The sequence below is a fragment of the Hippopotamus amphibius genome, chromosome 11 (assembly GCF_030028045.1).
Source record: "Hippopotamus amphibius kiboko isolate mHipAmp2 chromosome 11, mHipAmp2.hap2, whole genome shotgun sequence".
Lineage (NCBI taxonomy): Eukaryota > Metazoa > Chordata > Mammalia > Artiodactyla > Hippopotamidae > Hippopotamus > Hippopotamus amphibius.
The window spans coordinates 45030511-45053687 of NC_080196.1; the positions used below are offsets into that span (position 1 = coordinate 45030511).

At 38.8% G+C, this 23177-nt stretch overlaps 1 protein-coding gene across 3 annotated transcripts in view; it reads right to left on the minus strand.

Moving 5' to 3' along the window:
- Positions 1-579: 579 nt before the first annotated feature.
- HMGCLL1 (3-hydroxymethyl-3-methylglutaryl-CoA lyase like 1) overlaps positions 580-23177 on the minus strand; it is a 140126-nt gene continuing 117528 nt past the window's right edge. For all 3 annotated transcript variants that reach the window (XM_057699393.1, XM_057699392.1, XM_057699391.1), the window contains 2 exons: positions 4711-4836; positions 580-784 (listed from right to left, as the gene is read on the minus strand). In XM_057699393.1, the coding sequence (XP_057555376.1) occupies positions 683-784; positions 4711-4836 (228 nt within the window). In that variant the 3' untranslated portion in view covers positions 580-682. The remainder of the gene's footprint in view (positions 785-4710; positions 4837-23177) is intronic.

Sequence of the window (23177 nt, forward strand, 5' to 3'; positions counted from 1 at the left end):
AAGCATGGTAAACTGGATGCACGTGACAAACACGGGAGGTAATATGTTTCCAGGATGTGGCATCTGGCCATTGACCACAGCCTCTTGGAACAAGATAAAGTCACTGAAATAGTTAACAGATGTTAGCATACTTGAAATATAAAAGTTCTATTGCTAAAAATTATGTAGGGTCAGATGGAGACTTGGCGCTTGTTCCATAATTTAACTGACTTGGCAAATGGAAAGTTGAAATCCAGAGGCACGTAACGTATAATATGGAGGCCACACACTTTGCACACCATGCAGGAGCTCATAAACTACTGACGATATGTACGTTGTGCTAAGCCAGCTTGATTAAGTATTAACACAGTATTTGATACTTAGGGAAATCTGAAGTCAATTTTCACGTCGACTAAATTAAAGTTATTTCTATAAGAGCAAAAGAGTAGACTTTTCTCCAAGTTCAAAGCATGGCTACAAATTTTATTATTTAGCCTCGGCTTGCAATTTACCTGATGACTGGTATGTCTTGCTGTGGACTTCGTAATCTATCCAGCGATATTCTTTATCAAAGTATCTCCTTCTTTTCCCCCACTCTTATCTATTACTTCACATTTCAAAGCAAGTTGACAGTAATGATTTTCAGATGAGTATCTGTAGCTGAAATGGAGCTTCTCAGCCTTAAATCACAAATGCATTCAAGTTAAGCATTGAATGAGGCTTGTGCTACTTTAGAGTTTGTAGTTTTATTCACAGCTTTGCAGATGAAGTCGCCAGCTTCCATCACTTTGTAAAGATTCACACCCTGGTGAGGCAAAGATGACAGTGATACCAGGTAGGAAGGGGCATTAGGGAGAAAGAAGACAAAACAGATTCCTCTTAATAATATTAGCAGTTAGTTAACCATTTAAAGTTACTAAACAAAATGTTGTTCATTATTGATTTGAGGGGTGCAACATTTTTCTCCATGAATTATGTAGATTTTAGATTTTTCTGCTTTATTTAAACATACCATGAATCTGACCCTAGTATAAAACAATAGGCTAGCCACACCTGAATAACCCAGTGTAATTCGTTCTGGTACCTAAACTCTACAAAGGACAACGGTAGAACCAGAAAGCTCTACAAAATATCAGTAAAAGGCAATTAAAATGATAACGGTTTGGAGGAGTTTATAGGTACGGACTCAGGAGACAAAAAAAAAACTTCTTAGTATATCTTAGTATATAAACAAACCTGATAAAGCTGTAAGAAATACAGAAAAGATGAGTGCATGATTTTTAGCCATATTCAGAAACACTGTTACTGGCATGAAATTGAAGGAGATAGTCAAATAAAATGAAGTAGTATTTAGTACACATCTGGAACTTGTTTGCCTGAGAGGTTGTACTGTCTGAAAGCATAAATAGGATCAACAAAGGCTTTGGCAAATCCACGGATGACAGATCGGCAGTTGGGTATGAAGGCCAAGTTCAAGGCAGGCTCATCATCTTGGGCTTGGTGGAGCCAAAGATCACCGTTGCGGTTTTCACCCCACACCTGTGCTGTCACTGGAGGTGGGGGTGGGGGGCAGAGTGTTGGGTGGATTAACCAAAGATATGCCCAGTGTAGCATTGTGTAAGCTCCTATGTCGTTCCTCAACAGGGACTAGAAACAACATAGACTTAAAACTGAACAGACTCAGGCTCCCTTGCCATTAAGGAGTAGTTTTTAAAATTTATGTTGTTTGTTGTTTTCTTAAAACAGACAAGTATAAATACTCATAGGGGCTTTTCATACCAGTGATCATAAAGCGATCATTTTCATTTGGCTAGTTACTTCTCTCTAGAAACTTTTAGGGCACTGTTTTCTTTGTAGTTCACCACTGTTTAAGAATCATCAAAAATATTTTGTAAAATGACAGGTAAGCAATTTTCACTGTTTCTTTGTATTAGGAAGTTGTTTTTAGGGTACTAACATTTGCTTTGGTTTTGTCATGGTATTGATTTTGGGTAGAGTATCTGTTAGGTACATTTTGGTTTCACATCTTTAATCCAGTGATATGTACATTTTGTAAATAATAAGCTACATGCATCTTTCATTTCTGAATTACATCTAACAAAAGACAATAAGAAGATTTTAGTCACCAGAATTCTTCTTTTCTTTCCAGTAATTCCATTTATAGTAATTACACAGTGGGATCATATCAAAGAATTGTTTTGGCCTTCCTCCACCACTTTATTTAATGAACAGATACCTTTATGAAATAATGTTGCATTTATTCTTAAATCATTTAGCACTTAAACCAGGTACTTAAATATGCCTCATGTACATACATTCAGGGGTTTCAAGAACTTCATGAAGAATATAGTTTCTGTCTTCAGGGTACCAGTGGTCAAGCAGGCAATATGGAGCCCTAAACAGGAAATCCTATACTGCAATTAACGTCACTGAGAGAGAAAGAGAGAGAGAGAGAGAGAGAGAGAGAGAGATGCTCTGATGATCATGAGGGCAGAGCTACAGGGCATCAACCCACTGAGCAAAAGGACATGGAAACAAATGAAGAGGAATGTGTCAGGGAAGGGTGCCAGGAAGGTAAATCCTGACCTGAGGCTTGTATGGAGAGTATGAGTCCTTGAGAAGAAGGAGGAGGAATAAGCAGAGAAGAGTACGAGGCATGTGAAAAATACCACAGGATACATTGAAAGTAATGGGCAGAGGTGACTGGAAAAGGTATAAAAGGCCACACAGTATGTGATAGAACATAGCCTCACTTTTCAGAAAGTGGAACTCCACTGCTGAGTGCCCAAGCAGGAGCAAGGCATATTCATATTTGTATTTTAGATGAAATCTTTTATGGTAGCATGGCGGGTGAATTTAAAGGCAGGCTGAATTCAGGAGACCAGTGTGGAGGATGAGTATTCAGGAAAGAAATAAGAACTTGTGCTGATGTAGTTACAGCAAGAATAGTAAGGAAGGAACAAACAACCAAAATACTTTAGAAGTTGAATCAGTGGCTCTTGGTAATTGACTAGGCATGGGAAACATAGTGATGGAGTTCTACAGAGAGTCTTGGCTTGTTGGCTGCTATACAACGTAACAATTCTCCTTGAATTGTGAAAGTCTTAGGAATGGAGACATGGCTTATTTGCATTTGGACCCGCATGGCCTAACACATATGAAGCATCAGCTGAGTTCAACTGAGTCATCTAAATCTTCAAGAGAGAATTTCTATGGATTGGGAGTTTGGGATCAGCAGATGCAAACTATTATATATAGGATGGATAAACAACAAAGCCCTACTGTATAGCCCAGGGAACTGTATTCAATGTCCTGTGATAAATTATAATGGAAAAGAATATGAAAAAAAGTATATGAAAAAATATGTATATGATATATAACTGAATCACTTTGCTGTACAGTAGAAATTAACACAATATTGTAGGTGAACTATACTTAAATAAAATAAATTTAAAAAAAAGAAATGACTTCTACTTCTATGGTGACATCATACATTTCTAATGGAAATGATGGAAACGATCAGGCTACTTTGTAACAGCTATCCCTAATCGGAGAAGAGAGGCAACAGCTTCTGGTGTTTAGTGCCAAGTGATATCAGTCTTTCAATGAATATTATTGAGGATTTCTAGGCAACAGGCACCTGTGTATCAGCTGTAATATTAGCTCTCTGCCTGCAAGGGGAGCTCGACACAGAAAGAAGATGGTTCTACAACCTTGTGGTAGGTTCAGAAGAAGACACAGAAGGTAGCCAGAAACATGGAGGAGAGGGAACCCATCAGTGTGGCCCTGGGTAATCAGCAAGGAGATGCTAGAAGGTGCATTTCTGAGGATGGTGGTGCCTCACTCTCCCGATGAAATCAAGTATGGGGAGTAAGCCCACTCCAAGGGGTGATGAAAGCAGGAGCAAGGGATGGAGTTGAGAAACCAAATGCCGCAGGGAAGGAGACTGCAGACAAGTTCACTGCTGCAGCAGCATCACTCAGTAGAGCAAGAGAAGAGGAGAGAGGGAAGAGATGGAGAGGACAATTCCATTCAGTAATCCAGGTGACAGTTTACATCTCAGAAAATATTTTGAACTTCTGATTGTCTGTGAACAGTTTTTTTTCCCTTTTATACTTTTTTCTTTAAGAAAAATCTGCCTTGTAGAATAGCAGACCATTTTAACAAGCATGTGGCAAAACAAGATACTAATTTTGGTGGGTGTTATTATAGAGCACGTGACTTTTTCAGGTACCTCTTGTAAAGAGACTATTCTTGCTGTTCGGTGTTTCATATGCTAAGTATTATTAAGCTCTGCTCCTCCACTGGCCATTTCAAAAGTGCCCTGGGCTCTCTTCCAGAAGCCCTACCTGTCACTGTGAGAAAACTAAGATCTTATTTTGCCTCCAAAGAAAACAAAATGGCAAAAACAACAATCATAACAGCAAAGACAGGCTCTAACTCATATCTGATTTGTGAAATCAAATCAGATACTAGATGAAAAAGCACTTTGGAGGTCATGAGGCACCATAAACATGTGAAATGGTAGCATTACTGGTGATCTAGCTATAGTAATAAGTTACTTTATAAATCCTCCCCAAGAATTTTTATTGTATTTTCCCACTGTGCATTTTAGCAAAGAGCAAAAGTGTAGTAAAACTTGACCTCAAAGTTGCTTCCCAAATCCAAGAGGCATTCCAATTTGAATCTGCAAGGAATGTATGAATATTAAAATATACTAAGTTAACTTACTGTCTTGACCCCCAGGCCATTAAGCATGTAGATCAAATCCTCAGTGGCTACGTTCCCAGAAGCACCTTTTGCATAAGGGCAACCACCTAATCCGGATACAGCAGAATCCACCACATTAATCCCCATCTGGAAAACAAACCCAAACACCCAAGGCTTGTCTCTTTACGGCATGTAAGTTGTTGCATTTCTATTTAACCCATTTCAAAGAGCAAATAAGGAAAATCTGAACCACAATTCCAACATATTCATTTACCCACCTGTTGCTAGAACTGCCCCCGAGGTGCTGATTTCTTTTCTGACTAATCTCATCTTTTAGGCTAACAGACATTCTTGCTAAGGATCTAGGGAATGAGAATATTCTTAGATCAAAATTGAAATGGTGTTTTCATTGATAACAGAACAAAGGTAGGGGGTGAAGCTTGAAGTAAGATTAATTCACACCTGGGGTATATTTTCTAACCTAATTTTGAGCTTTATTCTAAAAGCCTTATATAACCAACATGAAATATTTCCAACATCCTGACTGAAAATCAAGATGCCTTAGACAGATGGGGGGAAGGGACTGTCCCTATGTTTGAACTTGTATTTTGTGGGCTCAATACATTCACTCAATTCACCTCATCTTTATTGAGCCATTACTTTATTTTGCACACAAAACCCTGCTGTTTTGGGAAAAGTGAAGAGATATTTAGGAGGCAGGATATCCACCACTAACAATTGCACCACCTCACATTTACCAGGTCCTTACTAAGTACTGGATATTATTATTAGCACCTTATGATACTAACTCACAACTCCCACAAAAACCCTGAGGTAGATACTCTTCCTTCATTCCCAAATCACAGATGAAGAAACTCAAGTACAGAGGGATCACACAATTTGCCCAAGGTCACCTCTGTCTCTGGAGAATTCACACTCTGCTGTGATTTGTGGCCTCTGGAGACATGCAAGTTTGTTCATGTTATGAGTCTTGGGATATCCAAGGTGGAGATCTCTGTGGGCTGGAAGAGTTGAAAGACATGACTACAAAAGGGTCTGAAAGGGACCCTGGGAATCAGATTTGAATAACACGAGAAGAGAGGCAAGCTTAGCATCCCTCTGTGGAAAGTAACAATTGGGAAATCGGAAGCCACCAAGGGTCCTAATCTGACTCTTCACTCCTAGACATTGAAGAAAAAGTAACATGATCTCATCTAAAATGAGAAGTGCTCAAAAGCAGAGCCCTTGGCCAATCTGCTAGATCAGCAGTTCTCAATCACAAAAGCAGAATCACAAATTGGTGCTACATCCCCAGAGTTTCTGATTCTGGAGGTCTGGGCTGGGCCCTGAGAATTTGAATTTTTAACAAGATCCCAGATGCTGTTCTCACTGCTGCTCTGGGGAATCACACTTTCTTTCTTTTTCCTTTACTTTTTTGATAAACTTTTAATTTTAGAATAGTTTTAGATTTTCAGAAAATTTGAGAAGTACAGAGCATTCCCATACATTACACACAATTTCCCCTATTGTTCACATCTTATATCATTATGGTATATTTGTCACAACTAATGGACACATATAATGTTATTATGAACTAAAGTCCACACATGATTCAAATTTCCTTAGTTTGGAAGCTAATGTCCTTTTCCTGTTCTGGGAACTCATCCAGGTACCACATTACATTTTAGTTGTCTTGTCTCCTTAGGATGCTGTGACTGTGACACCTTCTCAGACATTCTTTGTCCAAATTGACCTTGACAATTTTCAGTTGTACTTGTACTTTACATGTGTTTTGTACAATGTCTTTCAATGTGGGTTAGTCTGATGTTTTCTCATGGTTAGACTGGAGTCCTAAAGTTTTGTAAGGAGGGCAACGTAGGTGAAGTGTCATTCTTATCAAGGGTATGTACTATATGGTTTGCAACTGATTATGTTCACCTTGATCCCACACCCCCTTTTCCATATGGTACTTTTTGGAAAAACATCACTATGTGCAGCTCACACTTAAGGAGTGGAGAATATCTACCTAAATTATTTAGAAATTTTGCATATGAGAGATTTGTCTATTCTCCCATATTTATTTATTTATTTAAACATTTGTTTATATCAGTAGAGACTCATGGGTATTTATTCAGTACTTTGGGTTGTAATCCAATATTCCTGTATACATCTTGTTGCTCAAGTTGCTTGAGATTTGTCCACTGGGAGCTCTTCAGTTGGCCCTTGTCTCCTTTGACATGCCAAGGGGGCTGCACATTTTTTTTACTGAAATATATGTTGTTTTACAATGTTGTGTTAATTTCTGCTATACAGTCAAGTGATTTTTATATACACACACACACACACACACACACACACATACATTCTTTTTTATATTCTTTTCCATTATGGTTTAAGGGGCTGCACAATTTTACTGTTCTAGACTTTCCCTTGTAACCTAGAATGTTTACTAAGGCTCCCAAGGACAGAGCCATAGTCCAAAAGCCAGGGATGCCTTTGGGACTAGTGCAAGTTTACAACATAATTTGTTTGCACCTCCATTTCTTCTCATTATACTCCTCAACATGGGAAGGTTGCAATGCCCTTCCTCCTTTATCATGACATCTCTCAAAGCTCCATCATATTTGGGTGTTAATAACTGACTAGCTAAAGTACTGGGTCCATTTAGGATAGTCTACATTTGCAGTGAATCAAAATAGTCAGTCTAAGGAATTATGCTCTAGGAGTGAAATCTGTGAAATTGTCCAGTAGTTGGAAAAGACAAAGGTTAAGACACTGGCTCATCTCTGGGAGTCTGCCAGGACATCAAATAGGCAGAGGCATTCTCCACCTATAGGTTAAAATTTATCTATTCAGTAGAAGTGTATCTATCACTCATGGAGACAGAGGTTTCAGTGGTTCTCAATCCCTACCAATTATAATCACCTGGGGACCTTTTAAAACTAACATCCAAGTTTCTCCCCAGAATCTCTGTCCAGGAATGGGGTCAGGCATTGATATTTCTTTAAAACTCCCCTTGGTGATTCTCTTGTGTAATTAAGTGTGGGAACCCCCGAGGCAAGGTTCTCATCCATTGCAGTCTTTACCAACTGTGGATATGAGTGAGCTTTCATTTTAGAGATGCTCTGTACCCTGGGGTGGCAAAGGGTTAACCAGGATGGATCAACTTTTCGGGACAATCAGTTTTTGAAAGCACAACCCCAAAAGTATGGGGTAGTGAATGTCAGCAGCACCAGCATGAGAGGTGAAAGACGGCTTCAGCCTACCATGAGGGATTATGATTTGTGCGATTTTCTGAATGTGCATTAGACTTCGATAAATGTCAATGACAAAAAGGAGGTGTGCTGGAACTGAGGGTAAACAGGAAAACTTAACCTGTTAGGAAAATAAATTGGAACTTCTTTCTGTTCAGCAATTAGCTAATAATTAGTCCTAATGGCCAATATCCATTACCCTAGAAATTCCTATCAAAAAGTACTTCCTAGGAATATTTCACAAATTCCAAGTAAATAATTAGGTAAGAAATAAAAACAAATAGACAAAAGGGGGCATGTATATGTGTCACACATGAAACACATCCCTTATACATAGATTCTTCGCAGTATAGTTTATATGAATAAAAGTTTGAAAACCACCCAAATGTCTGTAATGGGGACTAATTTAAATTAACTAAGGCATAGCTGTAAAATGGTATGATAAATGCTATGTAAATGCATAGTTAAGGGAAAGAAACAGATTACAGGACATTACCATGGTGTACGGACCCATAATCCCATTTTCAAAAAAAAAAAAAAAGTGGAATTTGGACAATATACCAAAGTGTTAACAACAGTGATCACTGGGTGGTATGATGACAGGTAATTTATTTTATTTTAATTCTGTTTGTCTTTGTTTTCCAATGGCCCCACAACGAATGTAATTACATATATAATTAGAAAAAGAAAAAGAAAGCCTTCTGCAAACTGTAGCTTGCCATAGAATGACAGGAAATAAATGAAAATGAGAATAAATAAACCTACGACTGAATTTCTTGATTAACGATATTATTTTGCAACTAACTGATCTTTTTAGGGTGTAAGACTGCAGGGCATAATCTCATAAAGGCAGACAGGATCTGGCGAAAGGCTCCCTGGAAAATGGTCCTTTCCTCTTTCTTACCATCACATTAGCTCTGGAACAGATTATGTTTCTGTGAGTGCTAGTCACAAATTAATTGAATCAATTCTAAGAGCAGTGTGTGGATTTAAAATTTCAATCAGCAAATTTAAAGAGTTTACTGAAGTATACCTTAGCTGTGAAGGAGAATATGGAGACATGTGTTCCTTTTAAAGTCTCTCTTAAAAAAAAAAAAAACATAGTCCTTTAAAAATAGAACTTTCTATGCAATATCCTCTCAATTCTGTCCTCTATTAAATGTGCTATTTTGTTCTCCAGAAAAACAGATCTTCTCAATGGATAGTGTTACCTATACACTAAGTTAGATGATTTTATTTCTGAACAAGCTGCTTTGGAAATTTCTAGTCATAGTCATCTAAGAAAATTTGATTTCACCGTGTATGTTTTCTTTATCTCTAATTCCCGGTCCCATTAGAAACGGTACATAATATGATGTAAACAAGTTCTTAACAGAGCAGGGAAAAAAGCATTATTTCTTCTCTGTTCTTTACAGTAAATAGAGGAAATATATTTGTACTTTGCTATTGAAATCATAGTATTATAATAAATGCATTACATTTGCTATAATATCCTCATGTATTTGATAACAGTAGATGGGCTGCATAGCTGATTTTATCATACAAGACTGCACTAAAAGATTATTCTTAGATATTTCATTTCCCATGTCTCCAAATCTAAAACACTGCTTTCAGATGTTCAGATTCCTGATGTGTGTGTGTGGGTAAGCACACAAGCACAAATGGTTTTCTGAACCATACAGAATGTTAACAGAAAAAGCATTTGGGTTTTGTTTTGAAGGAAACATCTTAAGATCCACAACCACAAGGTGGCGATGTAACACCAAACTCCACCAAGTTAAAGTAAAGCAATGAAATGCCACTGTGTTCCAGCCCAGAAATGGCAAATATATAAGTAAATAGCTTTATATTATGCAAAAAAAAAAAAAATTTCTCTTACCCTTAAGATAAGGAAACTTATTAATGGTGTATAACACATCGACTGTGGTTCAATTCATATTTTTTAATTATTCTTCGACTTGAACATGTTTATTGAGCACGTTCTTTGTGCCAGGGCCTTGGAATACATAAAGAGCTCTGTAGCTTGTGGAGATTAGCGTTAGAAATTAAATTTACTATATATTTTGCCTTCACTGAGAAGTAGCTCACTATTACCAAATAAGAAATGGAACAAACCCAGAACTCAAAGGGTGGAGGTGACCTTGGCTTCCACTTTCCTCAAAGCTCATGACCAAAGCTATTAACCTAGTGACCCAGATTATGACAAGCCTGGTGAGTGCAATTATGGGCTCCATCTACTTAAGCTCCCAGACATGTACTTGGACTTAAGGCTGAGGAAAATGGATAAAATATGAGTGGCCACTTCTTCTGGAAAATGGCAAATTAGCTATAGATCTACATAGCGTGAGGCTTACTACTGTACTACAGTGTCAGGTGAACTCTCAGGGGAGTTAACTTTGTTAACTTTGTTAGCCCTTAGGCGCCCAGATCATGCTGATATAACTGAAAGTATCATCTCGACTTTTTCTTGGTGCTGTAAGAACTTATTCTCCAAACAAAACTGAGAAATATAAGAAGAGGACTCAAATCAAAATGTATAATCTTCCATATATGTCTGACTTCAAAATATTTAATGAAATCTACAATTTTAGGTACTGAAGCTCATATCAAGGAACATATAGAAGAATTTTGGTAACGTTATGTTTTGAAATGACATCTACGTTTTTGCCCTCTAAGACCAAATTTTTCTTTAGAAATCTGTAATAATGTTACATTTGATTTAAAATAACAAATATATCTCTGATAGAGAAATTACTCATTTTGGGATTTAAGCTACTCACGGGGACAAAGAAAAATATTCATGGAGGATAAAATATTACAAATACACTCATTTTTTTCCTAATATTTTCCCTCTGACTTGTGCCTCACAGCTAATATTCCCTCCAACAGAGGACTGTAACTATCTGTACGTGAGATTCTACTTCTCCCCCAGCAGCCAGACCACTGGGTCACAGCACTCTTTCCAGGGAGCCCAGATCTTGCCCTGGGATGCTTCTCTCCCAGTACTCTGAAGAGCTACCGTATACTGAGCTATGGTACCAACTACCTGCCATTCATGGGTACTGTGAACATCTCATGCTTTGTAAACCACAGATAACGAACTGTTGGCATGCATGAATAAAGCCTAGTGCTTTCATACACTGAAAATTGGTATGTGAATCATGATACCTTGCTGGGGGGGGGTGACTGAGCCAATGTGATGGATTACTAATGCTTTCATAGACCAGCTCTTGTCTTTGAAAAGGGTTTCCTACATGCTTCACTCCTCCCTGCCACACCACACATAATGAAATAGATAATATTTGTACTTTCATTTAGTATACTTCAAATTGAGATAGAAATGGGAGTGTGAACATAGAAGGGAATAAGGAAATGGAAAAATAGATAAGGAAATTCTCAATTTCAGTAGACTCAGAAAAAATAAATACTATCAGTGAACACTGACTGAAGGCTTATTTTATCACAGATACCGTGCCAATGCTTCACATATGAGAAAGCTCTACAAAATCAAGGTAAGTGGGCAGTAATTCAGGCTCATTTACTGATGAGGAAACTGAGGCTTAGCAAAGGGAAGTGACGGTCCGTGCTTTACACAGTTAGTATGTGACAGAGCGTAACAGGTATAACACCTGTGTGCTACCGTTCAGTATTAATAGTTAATGTGTGGGGCTTCCTAGGTGGTGCAGTGGTTAAGAATCCACCTGCCAGTGCAGGGGACACGGGTTCAATCCCTGCTCCAGGAAGATCCCACATGCCGCGGAGCAACTAAGCCCATGAGCCACAACTATTGAGCCCATGTGCTGCAACTACTGAAGCCCACGCGCCTAGAGCCCGTGCTCCGCAACAAGAGAAGCCATGGCAATGAGGAGCCCGCGCACCACAACGAAGAGTAGCCCCCACTCACCACAACTAAAAGAAAGCCCACGCACAGCAAAAAAACCCAACACAGCCAATAAAATAAATAAATAAATAAATAATAAATAAATTATGTGTAATAAGCACTGACTATGTGCTTATTAAATGCCAGGTGAATCACTAAACACTTTACATACCTGGTTGCATTTAATCCTTATAACACCTCTGAGCGGAAGGGTGTGAATTAAGGAGAGAGCCATTGACAAATCAAAAGATTTAATTTTCTGAAGATGTGGTACATATATACAATGGAATACTACTCAGCCATAAAAAGAATGAAATAATGCGATTCCAGCAACATGGATGGACCTAGAGATTATCATACTAAGTGAAGCAAGTCAGAGAAAGACAAATATATCACATATGTGGAATCTAAAAAAAAATGCAAATGAACTTGTTTACAAAACAGAAACAGGCTCACAGACTTCAATAGCAAACTTATGGTTACCAAAGAGGAAAACTGGGAAGTGGGGGGATACATTAGGAGACTGGGATTAACATATACACACTATAGTACATAAAATAGATAGCCAACAAGGACCTACTATATAACACAGGGAACTCTACTCAGTATTCTGCAATAATCTATATGGGAAAAGAATCCAAAAAAGAATGGATACATGTATAGGTATAACTGAGTCACTTTGCTGTACACCTGAAACTAACACAATACTGTAAATCAACTATCCTCCAGGGACTTCCTAGGTGGCGCAGTGGTTGAGAATCCACCTGCCAATGCAGGAGACACAGGTTTGATCTCTGCTCCAGGAAGATCCCACATGCCGCGAAGCAACTAAGCCCGTGAGCCACAACTATTGAGCCCATGTGCCGCAACTACTGAAGCCCATGCACCTAGAGCCCATGCTCTGCAACAAGAGAAGCCACAGCAATGAGGAGTCCATGCACCACAATGAAGAGCAGTCCCCACTTGCCACAACTAGAGAAAGCCTATGTGCAGCAACAGAAGACCCAATGGAGCAAATAAATATCCTCCAATATAAAATAAAAATTAAATTAAATTTTTAAAAGAGACTGAAAACTTTAAAAAAAGACTTCATTTTCTCATCAGACTTTCTTCAACTTTCTGAAAAAATTTCTACACAACTCAACATTATCAAGAAATTGAGAAAGTAAAGGACTGTTTGTCCCAATGATTGTATTTCTAGGAAGCTAGACCAGGAAAATAGGCAGAAACGTTAATATAGATTTATGTTCAAGGATGGCTATTCTTTGTATTATTATTTGTAACAGTGGAATGTACAATAGGGAAATAGTTAATAAGTGATAGGAGACAATTAAATTGTTCTGAAATATATAATGGTATGGCAAAATGATGATAAGATAAAAAAGTAGGATAGTAACTATGTTTGATATAACTCATTTGTATTTCTAGATTAACAATTATCTATAATAAATATATACCACTCGTACTTAGTACAAAGAAACCTTATTAATAAATGTGTACCCTTCTTTCTCAATCATTTCCTTCTTCTGCCAGGATAGCACCCCAGAAATACATTGGTCTACCTCAGGCTCTATTTTCTCATTTCTTGGATTCAATCCAAACCCTACAGATGATTTCTCTCAGAATCATCTCCTCTAGCCTCTTCTTGAGTGGATATTGCTGGCTCCCATAGGCCCTCCTTCAGTTACCATCCATGCTCTCTAATCTACTGGTACAAAATAAAATATAGATTTCTGTGCCGTACCCCCAAATCTGATTTTTTTTTCTTGTAAAGACCAAGTATATGCATTGTTTCAAACTCCAAGGTGACTTTTATGGATAATAAAGTTTGAAGATTTCTAACAGTTTAGCTGTTCGTCTGTAGCAGACAGTGCTGTTTCTTCACCAAAAAAATCTGTCTCCTCTTATTTGGGACTCAGCTAGACAACGTTACCTAACTGCCCTTTCATGCAGGCGAGGCTGCATGACTGTGGGTTAGCCAATGGCATGCAAACAAAGAGATGCAGGCCATTTCCAGAACAAGTCCTTTCACAAACTATGTGTCTTCTTCCTTTTTAATGGTTAAATGCCCGTGACAATGAGGCCTGAGGGAATGGCAAGCCACAAAATGGAAAGAGCCAGGTGCTTAAGCAACCACCCGGAGGAAAGATGCCTGCTGCCAGGAACACATGCAGTGGACCCTCTAATGCGTAAGGAACAAACATCCCTGTGTTTGAGCCATTGTTTCTGTTGGGGGGAGAGGCTGCTATGTCAGCATAGACAATTAGAACTAATACACCAACTGATATGGTTGGATTAAAATCTGCTAGCTATTTTCTATCTGTTCTATTTGTTCTATGTTTTGTCTTTCTTTTTCTATCTTTTTTCTTTTGTTAATTGGGTATTTTTTATGATTCTATTTTATCTCTTCCTTAATATTTCTACCTCTTCTTTAAGTTGTTGAGTAGTTACCCAAAGGTTTACAGTATAACAATACAATTAAATTAATATTACTTAATTAATAATAGACTAGCTTCAAATATCTATGCTACATGGAGGGAAGAACCTTAAAATATTATATACAATATATTCTCAATTCCTTCCACCCATCCTTGGTGTTACTGTTTCCTTACCTTTTAGTTTTACATATATAAACTCATAATACCTTGCTACTTTTTTTCCTTTAGGCAGTCAGTTATCTCTTAGAGCAATTAAAAATAAGAAAAAAGTAATTTTGTCTTGATTTATTCCATTTCTGATTTCTCTGAAGGAATTTGTGTAGGAAAGAAGAACAGAGATTCAAATTCTGGTATATAGTAAACACTCACTTTTTGGAATTAGGAGAAGGAAGATGAATTAGTTCAGGGGGAAGTTCAGTGTCACAGAACAGGGTAGAAACTTCCCTAAATACACCACAGTGATGAATGTTGAGCATAGTTAAGGAAAATGAGATCTGAAAAAATTTACTGGATTCATGCCATTGACAAGTTTTGAAATGGGTCATTTCAGCAGAAATAGAACAGGGGTGAGGTGGCAATAGATTAAAAGAAAAACAGAGACCTACAGTCTCATGCTTCCAAGACTGGTTTCAGGAGACAGACTTCAGCTTGAACCTGCTCTGCCCACCTGTTAGCTGTGTGATCTTGAGGATGTTGCTTTACCTCTCTGTTCCTCCAGCTGTAAAATGAATTTAACATCACTGATTCATGGGCTTGTTCAGGATATACGTGAATGTTCCACAGAAAGTGCATATCCCATAGCTTGGTATATAACACGCGAGAAGTCTTGGCTTTCACACGTGTATGACAAGGATATAGAGGCAGATGGAGGATGTGTGTATGATAAATGAAGGAGAGAGTTGGGCAGATTTCAGTGTGGGAGTATGCGAATGGAGAGACAGGTGAGTTGGAAACCATAAAGGACAGGCCTCATTGAATGGGGGTAAAGAATCAGACCACACTAGAGCAGAAAATTAACCAAAGAGCCTTTGAGAGGTGGGGATGAGTTTGAGGTTAGGGCAGAAACATGGAGCTCAGCCAGGAAATTAATGGAAAAAACTGTGCCATGAGGTGGGGCAAAAGGAGGGGACAGAGTGACATAGACTATTAAAGGAACAGTAACCCTGAAGCTTCCAAGGAAAATCAATGGTCAGTCTTCTCAGACACACAGTAACTGAGTTCATTGGCTGAGAGTCCTGGAAAGAGTTGACTGTCTCATTTCAGCTCCTCTTAGACCCAGCCTTACTCCACTTTCACGATGCTCTCAACATGTGCATAAAACATGATGAATGGAGACAATGGCAACGAAATGAGGAGAAAGAAAAGGGGACGTGGATAACTGACACTGTGTAGACAAAGATTGTGCATCTCTAAAGGTAGAAGTCACAATGTATTTTTTTATAACAATGTACAAATCACAGATATTTACGGCCAGATAATTTAGTCAAAATCCCTTACATGGACTTCCCTGGTAGCGCAGTGGTTAAGAATCCGCCTGCCAATGCAGGGGACATGGGTTCAATCCTGGGCCAGGAAGATCCCACATGCCACGCAGCAACTAAGCCTGTGTGCTACAACTACTGAGCCTGCGCTCTAGAGCCTGTGAGCCACAACTATTGAGCCCACGTGCCACAACTACTGAAGCCCACGCACCTAGCACCCATGCAAGAGAAGCCACTGAGAAACCTGCACACTACAATGAAGAGTAGCCACCGCTAGCCACAACTAAGGAAAGCCCATGTGCAGCAATGAAGACCCAATGTAGCCAAAAAATAAATAAATATTTTAAAAAATCCCTTATATGATTAATAATTGATTGGTTGATTGATTTTGGTTTAAAGGGAAAGAGCTAAGCCCCAGAGCTCTTAGGGGGTTCCCCAAAGTCACAGAGGTCTTTGGTGGAAGACATAGGTCTAGAACTAAGGTCTTCATGCTTCTGCAGTTGCACTGGTAGGAGGTAAGTAATTTCCAAAATAGATGTTAGTGGGAAGCCTGCCTAATATCGTGAAATATAACAAAATGTTCGAAAAGAATAAAAGAACATTAAGAGAAAAAAAAGAATTGAAAACACAGTGGTGCTGGCAAAGAACTAACAGTGTCATCAATACTCACAGACCAGGCAGGGCTTGGGAGAGTGGGAACAATACATTTTTTTTTAAAGTCAAAGCAGCAAGCAATATCTATTAGCATCATGAGGTCAAGAACTTCACGCTACCTCACTCCATGATACCCTCAGTATATGGCATAATACCTTGAACTAACAAGTTACATTCAAATATTTTTGAAAGTGCAAATGAACAAATTCAAATATTTTGAAGAATAGTTGTAGGATCAAGGAGTGCAAGTCTGCCTATACATGGAATTGACTTGAACTCGATCCAATCCAACTGGAGACACAGAACGAAGTTCTGAGGATAGCAAAATCAATGAGATACGTCAGTGGATCACTACGCACTTTGCTCCCTAAACCTTCTTCTCTTGGAAATTCCTTCTCATAAAGATAAGTTTATGGAACCTGCTTGTTTGTTTGCTCAGTGACTCTGTTAATTTTGGTGGCAGCTGTTGGAACCAAAATTGAGTCAGTCACAGGCTCCTCCCCCAGAATGTGGAGCAGAGACAAAGACAGACTCTATCTTTCTAAGAGGTGAGATGCACAGCACATGAGCTCTGGTTAAGCAGTTTTTTCCATGAGCAATGAGGAGCAGAGAAATTTGGTCTATAGGAGGGGGTGGAATGAGACATTCAAATTAGAGAAATGCCACCTGAATTCCAGACAGCTTTTTGGTCCTTCCTGCGATCCAGCTTCATTTCCTCCCCACCTTTTTTTTTTTTTTTTTAATGTATATAGTCACCCTTATTATAATTCATGAATACATTAGAAACCAACATGGATCTCTTTATTAAGACACCTAGATTCTCATGGGCATCTGCTTTCCACTCGTTAGAAAACCCACAGTTTATTTGAGAACGGTGAAAAAGGACAATATCTTAGTGTCATGATGACAAGTTTTCACCTATAGGAAACCTGAAAGTGTCTCTGGGCCTCCCAGGTCACCATACTGCCTTAACAGACCTGCTCACACTCACATATCTTCTGGAATTCCTTATAAATTTCAATGGGCACCCGGGTAACAGAACATTCTGTTACCCTGATGAGTTTTTAAGGTGTAGGTCCGGGTTAAATATTGTGCCCAAACAACATTTTCAAATTGTCTAAGCTTATGTTCCAAAAATAGCGTATTACTCACTTTACCAATCTCCCTGTCAAATAAAGGACCCTAAAGCAGTAAGTGTTAACCACAAAGAAGTTCGGTGAGGCTCCTCTTCTCTCCCCAGATCAAGTTATTTGCAATGCCAAGCAAGCGCTAGTACCACAAATGCAAGGCAGCAGTCTTTCCCAAAAAGTTCCACTTTTGTTTTTGAAATAACATTTCATGAGAGCCATGCCAAGTAAACCATGCAGTAATCCTAGGAAGTAGGTACTCTTATTACCATCCTCTTTTTATATGTGAGAAACTTGAGCCACAGAATGTTTACTGTGACCACGCATAGTGACACATATTGGGTAAATGGTGAGAGCTGAGATTCAGTGGGAAGGCTTCCAAATCTCTGCTCTTACTCCTCTGGTTCCTTTAAGAGGCTTTCCTGACACACCCCTATTCCTCATAATACAGTCTCTTTCTTTGCTCAAGGTAGCTTGAGTTGGCCACTGTTGCCTGGAAACAAAAAGTAGTAACCAGCACATCGTTAAGTTAATGACCTGGCAGAGAAGATATTAATAAATACAGAGAACTACGATGCAAAGTAGACTGTGGTAGCTATTATGAAAATTATAAACAAAGCTGTTTAGACACATCAGTGAGATGGTTTCTATATTTTATCGTGAAGCAAGGATGGGTGGGGTATGGTGAAAAGTGTGACGACTAGTTTGGCTCTGAATTGGACCCTGAAGGATGTTGACAAGTGGGGGATGGTGAGGAAAGGCATATTCTACAGGGAGAGAACAGCTTGAGAAAATACACAGATGATGAACAGGCCAAGGGTACACTGAGATTTTAATGAGACTTTTATTGTAGGGAGTGTTGGGGTGTGGATGGAATACAGCTCCTATCATGGGAGGCCCTGGATGCCATTCTGTACGAGCTGAATTTTATTCTCTAGGAACTAAAGACCTACTTAAAGTATATGAATAATTGTACCATCATCAGCATTTTGTTTCAAGCAGATTTTAGTAGCAAGGGAGCAATAACTGAGATGGATAAAAAGTTAAGAAATATCTAAGTAGAAACTCTAGTCAGAAAATTAGTGCAACCCATGCAGCCAATGGTGGTGAGTATTTAAAATGAAGCAAAAGCTAAAAAAAGATTTTTGTTATGGAATAAATTTGAGATAAATTTATGAGATAAAATGGTTTCTAAATGAGTGAAGACTAATATTAAATAAGATACTAAGTGAAGTAAGTCAGAGAAAGACAAATATATGATATCCCTTATAAGTGGAATCTAAAAAGATGATACAAATAAACTTATTTACAAAACAGGAACAGACCCACAGACGTAGAAAACAAACAATGGTTACCAAAGGAGGAATTGGGGGATAAATTAGGAGTTTGGGATTAGCAGATACACACTGCTTTATATAAAATAGATAAACAACAAGGACCTACTGTATAGCACAGGGAACTCTACTCAAACATTTTGTAATAACCTATAAAGGAAAAGAACCTGAAAAGAATATATATATATATACATATATACATATATGTGTGTGTGTATATATATATATATATATATATATATATATATATATATATATAGTGTTATTAACAGGAGCCGTGTGATTTCTAGCTTAACAACTAAGTGGAGGAGGATCCATGAATGAAAATGGAATATACCATCAACTCTTGTGGAAGGTTGAAGCTGCTTTCTTGAAAATCATTATAGAGAAAACTGGATATTTAACACGTGTTTCTTAAAGCTTTCATGATTGTTCAAAACTAACTTTAACTCTTTTTTTTTTTAGTCTTCCATTACGTACCCATTTCTATTTGTGTGTCTGCATCAGGGGTGAGCTCATGGTTTGGTAATGCTCGAACTCATGATTCAATATTCTTATAACTCAAAGTATCGGTCTCCATGGGGCAGTAAAATAACTTTAAAAGGTATAACAATGAGTTTCCCGGGTCCCTGAGAAGAGCCCAAGGCTCCTCCTCTCTGCTGAGTACCAGGGATGTGGTTGTGGGTAACACGTGACAGAAATTCCAGATAGATTTAGAGGAGCCCTAGAGCAGAAGGGACTGGTTCTGCTTCCAAAGGGGGTAGGCTGGAGAGGAATTTCAAGACTCAAAATCTCCTGTCCAGCTGTGGGATGCCAGGGCAGCAAAGGCTAAGTGAGGTGCCTGGCAAGGAGGACTCAAGGCAGCTGGAAAAACAATAGGGCACTCACACCTGGCATAGAAAGCATATAATTTTTCATTTCCCCCAGTAGAGCTGAGAGATCACTGGTGGGCAGGAAGGAACCAGGATCATGACCAGAAAGGTGTAGAGACTAGGCCAACATCCACAGACCATGGTCATGGTATCATTACAAGGTCAAAGGACGAACAGGCTGGAGAACTCCACCTCAGGGTGATAAGGGAGGACTAAGATGCCATCAGACCAGGTGACCCATGCCCAATGGCAGGATGATACTTCAGCTCCCTTGAAACTTAGCTCTCCCCTAGGAATAGGAGGAAAAGGTGTGCAGGAGAAACTTGAGACCCTATTTTAAATAAGAAATGACTAAGCTGATGAACACTAAGCTGATGAATGTATTCAGCCAATTATTAGGAGACATTTATTTGGGGACATTTAAATGGACAAATTCATTAAATCGGACATTGTCATATATTTACATGGATATAGGGTTTAAAGCATTTTATAATATTATGTCACCGTACAAGTCTTACCACTCACATCTTTATTGTCCATTTTCAATAGCTCAAGTTCAACTTGATTTGTAAATGAGTTACCAAAGACCTTGCTTACGCTAGAGCCACCATGATCAAAATATCTTACAAGATAGTTACGGTAATAATGGTACTAATTTGTATAAGCAGTGAATTCAACTTGAAAGAAGAGAAAAACTGAGTACACATGAAATCAAGAATGAGTTTCTCTCTCCCTGCTTCCTTTCTTGATAAATGATTATTTGAAAACCAAAAAAAAAAAAAAAAAAAAGGGTTGCTTCCCAGTTAAGGCCAGTTATACAAAAAAGGTGGGAAAACAAATGTAGATATCGTTACAGTTAAATAAACAGGAGATGAAGGAGATTTGGAGCCAACGAACATATCTGGAAAACATGATATAACCAATGTTTGAGGCATTTGTGAGTATTTATCTTGGGTAGAATTCAGAGGTAGATGATGGTTGTAGTTACATAGTTCAAGATCATTATGTGGTCAAGAAAATAGACATATTCTGTATAATTCCAGAGGAAAATAGGCAGAGGTAGATTTTGGTTGATTATGAGAAATAACTCTCTAGCCATTTAAAGCTCCCCAAACTTAAATGGGTTCCCTCTCAAAATAATGATCTCCCTGCCATTGAAAGTATTAAAAGACCATCCAAAGGTTGTAGAAGGAATCCCTTCTATGGTCACTGAAGCTTATTGACTTTTATGGTTTCTAGGGTTTTATCCAATCCTAAGGCGTTCTACAAATGCATGTTGAATGCAGCTTGTTCAATAACATCTAACTCTGTCATAAAGCTATAAACATAGCCAAATAAAAATAAAATTAAGGGCTTCTGCTATTGTAGTTGAGACAACACATCAATGTGGTAGGTCCGTTCCTTGGAACACATGACAGGAAAATTCTAAATAAGACAGTGACTTCTTGGGAAGGCCACATGCCATAAGCCTCCAGATGGCATCCAACTAGGATGTCCAGTGCTAATAGCCAAGAAAAAGTCATATAAAACACAGTTTTAAAAGAAAAACACTTCTTGAAGATTCTCCTGAAAGGTGCCAAACCCACACATACTTGGTATTTGTGCCAAAGCTGCCAAATACCATAGGCTTACAAAAGCTTCCACATGACCTGTAACATATTTTAGGATTTTTTATAACCTTAATACTTGTAAGCATCTTAAATTCAATGCCACCCTTCGTTAAGAATGAGAGTAGAAAAGCAGATGGAAACCTTGAGATCTGAGCCCAGTTCAAGAGCTATTTCCCTCACTGGCGAGATAACATTCAGAGAAAAAAAATTCACTTATGGGTTATGCAGGAAAATACACCAAATATCAATCATAGGGAAAAAAAAACAAAAAACGGATTAGCCAAATAACCTCCCTGGGCAAGAATACAAGTTAGGCTTCTCAGCTTTCCCAACAGAACAAGAAAGGTGCCATCCGCTCCTCTGTTCTCCAAAGGACACAGCCCTGTGACAGTCAAGCCATTTGCTCCCAGAGGTCTTGCTTGTCCATCCCTTTTGTGCACCTTATCACAGGGGACTGATCCCTGCAGGCTGCATCCCTAAACTCCCGAAGTCCAGTAGTCCTAGCTGGACTACTGCTGGGTTCAGCCAAAAGAAGGCTCCATTGGATGGAGAAGCTAGACTAGCCCCGACTCTCTGATTGCTTCAGGGGGTACATCTGCGGCTCCAAAGGCCCATTATGACCATGGTTCCAACTCTCTCCTGGTGACTCTGGATGATGAGCTCCAGTAACACTGTCCTCTTCCTTTGTCCATCCAGCCCGGAGGCCTCACTGCAGTTCTAGCAGTGGTCCCCTTGCTGCTGCTAATCTCAAGAGTGCCTCCTTAGAAGTGAGGCACCCAGGGAGCAAGATTTTAGGAGACCCTTACTCACAGGGTTGGGCAGAACAAGGTCAGCACCTGAACATGGGCACCTCCTAAATTTTGTATCCTAGGTGCCTGGCTCGCCCCGCCCTAATCCAGGCCCTGCTTATCTCCTGTGTGACTCACTGTCTGCCATTCAGTTGTAGCATTCTCCTATCACCTGTATAACCAGTTCTCTGTAGTCCATTGCTGATATGTAGCCTGCTTTCTGGCTGGACCTTGACAAATTCTTGCACCTCTTTCATGGAGTTTAATCATGAATTTGCTTCTACCTAGCTTTTGTCAGAGACAGATTGAGAGAATATTAAGACACTTTAAGAAATATACTGTCCATCCTTTTCTAAGTATTCGAGTTCTATCTTTATGTCAATCTAGTTCACCAGAAAGACATATACCTGGATCTCATTAGCTCAGACTCCTGCAGAGATAGCTTACCTGAATCTCATTTTGAGGTTATTCTCTTGTCATTTATTGACAATAAGTATAAAACATTAAAAAATAGACGTCTTTCCCCACATTTATTGTAAAAACGCCTGCTGAAGATGTTGTTCCCTAATTTTACTATATTGTATCCTGCATTAATCAGGGTGATTAGGTTGAATTATTTAAGGGAAAAAAAGAGAGAACATTTACGGGTTCACTTAAGTGTAAAGAGTTTGGTGGAGCTGGTCTTGGGAAAAATTAGAACAAGGACTCCAACACCATTTTTCTTCCTTCCTCTCTCCCTTTCCTTTCTTTCTCTTCCCTTCCCATTTCTTTCCCTCTTTCTCTCTCCTTCTCCTTCTTTCTCTCTGTCTCTCTCTGTCCCTGTCTCTGCCTCTCTCTCCACGCTCATCATTTCTTTCCTCGCTGTGTTGGCTTTATTCTTTCATGTCTACTATGCCAAAAGTTCCAGGGTCTTATATAAGAAAAGTGAGCATTTTTTTCATGAGCTCCAGCCAGAAAATTCTCGGGAGAGGAATCTTTACCGACCTTCTTTGAGTCCCCTGTCCATCCCTGGACCAGTTACTGAAGGCAGTGTACTAGAATACACCCAGG